This window comes from Ictalurus furcatus, chromosome 23, assembly GCF_023375685.1.
Source record: "Ictalurus furcatus strain D&B chromosome 23, Billie_1.0, whole genome shotgun sequence".
Taxonomy (NCBI): domain Eukaryota; kingdom Metazoa; phylum Chordata; class Actinopteri; order Siluriformes; family Ictaluridae; genus Ictalurus; species Ictalurus furcatus.
Window position 1 is genome coordinate 17199812 of NC_071277.1, and position 4324 is coordinate 17204135.

A 4324-nucleotide genomic window follows, 5' to 3' on the forward strand; every position below is an offset into this window, starting at 1 on the left:
CACAACGCTGCCTAAAGAGAAGATTTACTATTAGTAATACTGTAGTATAATATTAATAGTGGTGCCAGTGAGACCGATGCAGCAGCGCTTTAGTCCTTTAATCTATCCAGCTCTCTTACCTCCTCATCTTTACACTCTGCTCAAACAGATCCGCTTCCAAAGCTTCGAAGTTCATGTTAATTCCACCATCAACCATGGTGCTTTTCATCTTCTAGACTGCTAAATAGTTGTAGTCTTAGGCACCATTGTTGTGATTTGAAGGCAGAATTTCACATCCTTTTTAGAGAAGTTCTAAGAATTCTGTTCTCCAAAATGAGTTTTATACTATTGTGAAAAACGTGACCTGGGATTCCAGGTAGTTATAACATACTGTAATATATTTTTTTATTATGTCATTGTAATAAACTGACTTGCAAGTTTAACAGGTTTACTGTGATTTAACACCATCTGGTGCTCTACACAATGTCTTCAACATATTTAGGACCACCATAGTCACACACGCATAACCATATCACTGCTCGGTTGTGAATGGTTCAGCAGTAGCGGTCCTTTTCCACTAATAGTGTTAACAGGTGGGCTATACTCACTAACCATGAGCGCACAGTCCTCTATACTGCAAGTGGTCCTAATAACCTCAAAAATCAGTGTATTGAAATATAGTACATTAAGAAAAGGTTGTGAAATTATGACATTATAAAAACTATAATGCGTATAACAATATTGATATCATGTGAGAAGAAAATGCAACGTGTGCACATTTTTCTGAAATCTTTATTTTATTCAAAACCATTAAGAACAAGTGATTTTTAGGAGTCACAAATCATCTTTCCAATATTGGTGCATATAACTTAGAATAAAAACAACATTTTTTTTAACAGCTTGGAGACTTCATACTATGAATTTATCCATGGTTGACTTTCTGTTCAAAATTTAGTGATCGCTTTGCCTTAAATGCGTTAATAAGAAAATAATGCAAGAATTAAAACACAGTATTTCTGTAAGCACACGAAAACAGTTGAAAACACACTATAGCTGCCTTATGAGAATGTTTGGTGTCTAAAATATAATCAAAAGACCCAGAAAACTGTCCGGGAGATTATAACCAATTAAGCGAGGGCAAAATATTTTAGCAAGGGCGTGGGCGGCTTCATTAAAAATGGACATGAAGGCAAACAACAAACTATAAACGATATTCTTAATATAAAACTTGGTAAAAAATAGTTATTTCAAACTGTACAGTCACCAAGTACACAGAAGCATTAAACAATTGCTTGGCTTTTCATTTGGCGTCTGCTGCGGCATCGGCCTTTTGCGCCTGCAAGAAAGAGAAAGGGAAAGCAATCAACACAGGTACAACTGCGAATGTTCACACAGGCTTAAGTGCACAGAGAACTCTTCAGTATCCAGCTGGACATTGTTTACGTGTCACCCTGCTCAGTTAGTAAAGCTTCATTTGCATGTCAAATGATTACTAGCGACCTTACCATTTTTGGCATCCCGGAGGGGCGATTTAAAATAAAGGCACCCTTTGTCTGTAGAACATAAACATAATTTGCACAATAAAGCCATGTTAATTAGGTAAAGTGTGTTTAACTCACCTGCTCTGCCTTGGCGTCTCCGTTCTCAGCAGGATTTGCACCCTTCTTTCCTTTGGCTGCTTTCTGCTATATCAGTTCACACATATTATTATTATTATTATTATCTATTATTAGTATTGTTTGTTGCCAATTTTAAAAAAATAACAATAATTGTCCTTCAGCTCTTCTTTGTAAAAGCGCTACACAAACGAGGTTCGTTATTACAAGATCATACCTTGGGGGCAGCTTTCTTAGGCTTGGGGGCTGGTTTGGGAGGAGCCGGTTTCTACAAATAACGAGGAGCAACAAATGAACAAACACAAATAGCAGACAGAGCAAAAAAAAAAATCTAAATAATTATATTTGGCCAAAAAAACTTTTCTATAAAAAAATCAAACACATACAGCAGAGAGTCTTGCAGAGCGCCGGGTTGGCTGAAAAAGAAGAAAGAAAGAAAAATAAGATATATTTCGGTCGTTAATTACTTAGTAATAATTGCTTTTTAAAACTTTCCAGAGATGTATTCTGTTTTCTTGAGATAAAAATGTTTTTAAAAAAATGCATAAAAAGGCAGAATTACCCCCCCCCCCCCTTTTTTAAACAGAATATCCATACTTTTCCAATTTTCCCCCCAAAAATTCTGCACGTAGTTATTGGTTACAACACGCATCTTAGGATTCAGAAATGTACAAGAACGTGACAAAACAGCGATTAAAATAAACACAGAAAATGGTTTAAAATGAAACAAATCCTGATTTTTCGATAAAATGTATGAAACATTTTACAAATCACAGACCTCTTCCTTGGCTTTGGCAGCCTTGTCTCCGTCAGCCTACAAAATCAACCAGAAGAAAAGAACAATTAGAGCTCGCCTGTACACACTTCAAACCATAAACACACACAAAAACACAAACAAACAAACAAACAAAAACTTTTTAGACCTTTAAAATTATTTTCAATTTTATACAACACGATACACAAACCGAAACGGCTTCTTCTTCTTCATTTTTTTTTGTCTGAGCTATTCCTCCATTTTGTTTCTTTCCCCCCTTTTCATGTTTGAGAACTCTGCTTTCCCGCGCTTATTCAAATTCAAATCTGAGGGAGGGCGCGCGACGCTTCCTTTCAAACGAGCCCCGAGTGCGCGCGCCTAATAAAACTTAGCACACACACAAAAAAAGTCTTCCGCGTGACGTTTAAAATTTAAATCTATACATTTATAACGGTCGTAATTTGGCGGGAATATTTTCCTCAGTATGCAGAAAGTTAGTTTCGTATATCAGCTTACTATGTCTTATTAATTTTAGCATAAAAAAAAATAAAATAAACAAATCAGGGATTAGCTTGTTTGTTTTTTCCCTCCTGACAAGGTGTTCAGTATGGCATCTTTCACATTTCAACGACAATTATTAATTATTTAACGATTTTTTAAATAAAAAAAATAAACAAAGTTACACAAAGCACCTCGTATTAATCACTCTTAACATTAGTTAGCTTTTTTTTTCTTTTTTTTTAAATCCAACTAGGAAACCAAACAAGTCCAGCACCTTATAACTTTAAATGCTAAGCACAGATTAATCTAACCACGGTTATTCACTTCTTTATTTATTACTAATTATTCTCTTAACTGTATACTAGTTATTTTTTATTTCACTTTACTTATCTAATACATTCAGTGTCGGCTAAATAAACTGACAGTTGTCGTTGCCTCCTTTCTTGCAGAGAAGCTAAATACCACAAAGCATTTCTTCAAGCGCCATAACAAATATTATTCACACTTTTAAACATTCTTTATTCCCACCACAACACAATAGTTTCGTTTATAATCATTTCTGGTGCTAGGGCACGTTTTAAAATGATTCTTAGCACACAAAAAACGACCAAATAAAGCTGTTTTCGTTTTTTCCCTCCTCACACACACACATACACATACACAAGCTTGAAGCGTGTAAGGCGCCCAGCGCTGACAGCTTTGTCTGTAAAGGATTGTTACAGAGCTAACAGCTAAATGGACCTCAGAGCGAACAAACCTTAAAATATTATACGTTATTTTCATGTAAATAGGCTGAGAATGTCGTGGATGAGGTCTTACCTTTCTTTTAGGCATCCTGGCTTTTAAAACGGCACGGAAAAAATCAGGAAAAAATCAGGGGTTTTTTGTGGAGGTGGGGGTTCAGACGCGGGACACCGTCGTGCTCTCCTTCCAATGCGCTAAATACAATAACGGCTGTGTATGTTTATTTAGTTTTTTTATATTGAAATATTAAGATAGGAAACCGGTTTAAACCAGATTTTACATTTCGAGCCCAGCCATTGGCTGCCGCCGTGGTCACGTGCTCTGGGTAGTACTTAGGTTTTAAAGAGACATGCGCGAAGAAAAATAAAGCAGGAAGGATGGTTTAAAAGGGAGGGGCGCTTTGTATGGCCAAAAGTTTGTGGACACCTTACCATTACGCCCATAAGTGCTTTTTTTTTGTGGAACATCCTAATCCAGATTTAACCCCTCTTTGCTGTTATAATAAGCTTTCTACTAGATTTAGGAGCTACAAGGGCCTACAAGGGCATTAGTGAGATCAGGTACTGATGTTGGGTGGTCTTATGTTCCAGGTTCATCTCAAAGATGTTCAGAGTTCTTCCACTCTGACCTTGGAACACCATGACTTACAAGGGCATCATCATGCTGAACTATGCTTGTTAGTTCCATCCATCCATTTTCTATACCGTTTATCCTACAGCGTCAGGGGGAA

At 36.5% G+C, this 4324-nt stretch overlaps 1 protein-coding gene across 2 annotated transcripts; it reads right to left on the reverse strand.

Moving 5' to 3' along the window:
• Positions 1–753: 753 nt before the first annotated feature.
• Positions 754–3877, reverse strand: hmgn2 (high mobility group nucleosomal binding domain 2). 2 transcript variants are annotated; one of them, XM_053612118.1, is made up of 6 exons: positions 3670–3877; positions 2374–2409; positions 1982–2011; positions 1813–1863; positions 1599–1661; positions 754–1315 (listed from the first exon to the last, which is right to left on the reverse strand). In XM_053612118.1, the coding sequence occupies exons 1-6, from the start codon at positions 3682–3684 to the stop codon at positions 1280–1282; spliced, it is 231 nt and encodes a 76-aa protein (XP_053468093.1). In that variant the 5' UTR covers positions 3685–3877; the 3' UTR covers positions 754–1279. The 2 variants fall into 2 exon arrangements, with proteins under 2 accessions (XP_053468093.1, XP_053468092.1); XM_053612117.1 differs by having other exon boundaries at positions 1599–1664; positions 3670–3868.
• Positions 3878–4324: the final 447 nt, after the last annotated feature.

What these genes read in the sequence shown, in the direction of transcription:
- hmgn2 (XM_053612117.1), bottom strand. An exon ending in GCTCTGCAAGACTCTCTGCT is followed by an intron (nt 1,864 to 1,981) that starts GTATGTGTTTGA and finishes CGTTATTTGTAG; the next exon opens with AAACCGGCTCCTCCCAAACC. An exon ending in GAGACGCCAAGGCAGAGCAG is followed by an intron (nt 1,316 to 1,598) that starts GTGAGTTAAACA and finishes TCTTTCTTGCAG; the next exon opens with GCGCAAAAGGCCGATGCCGC.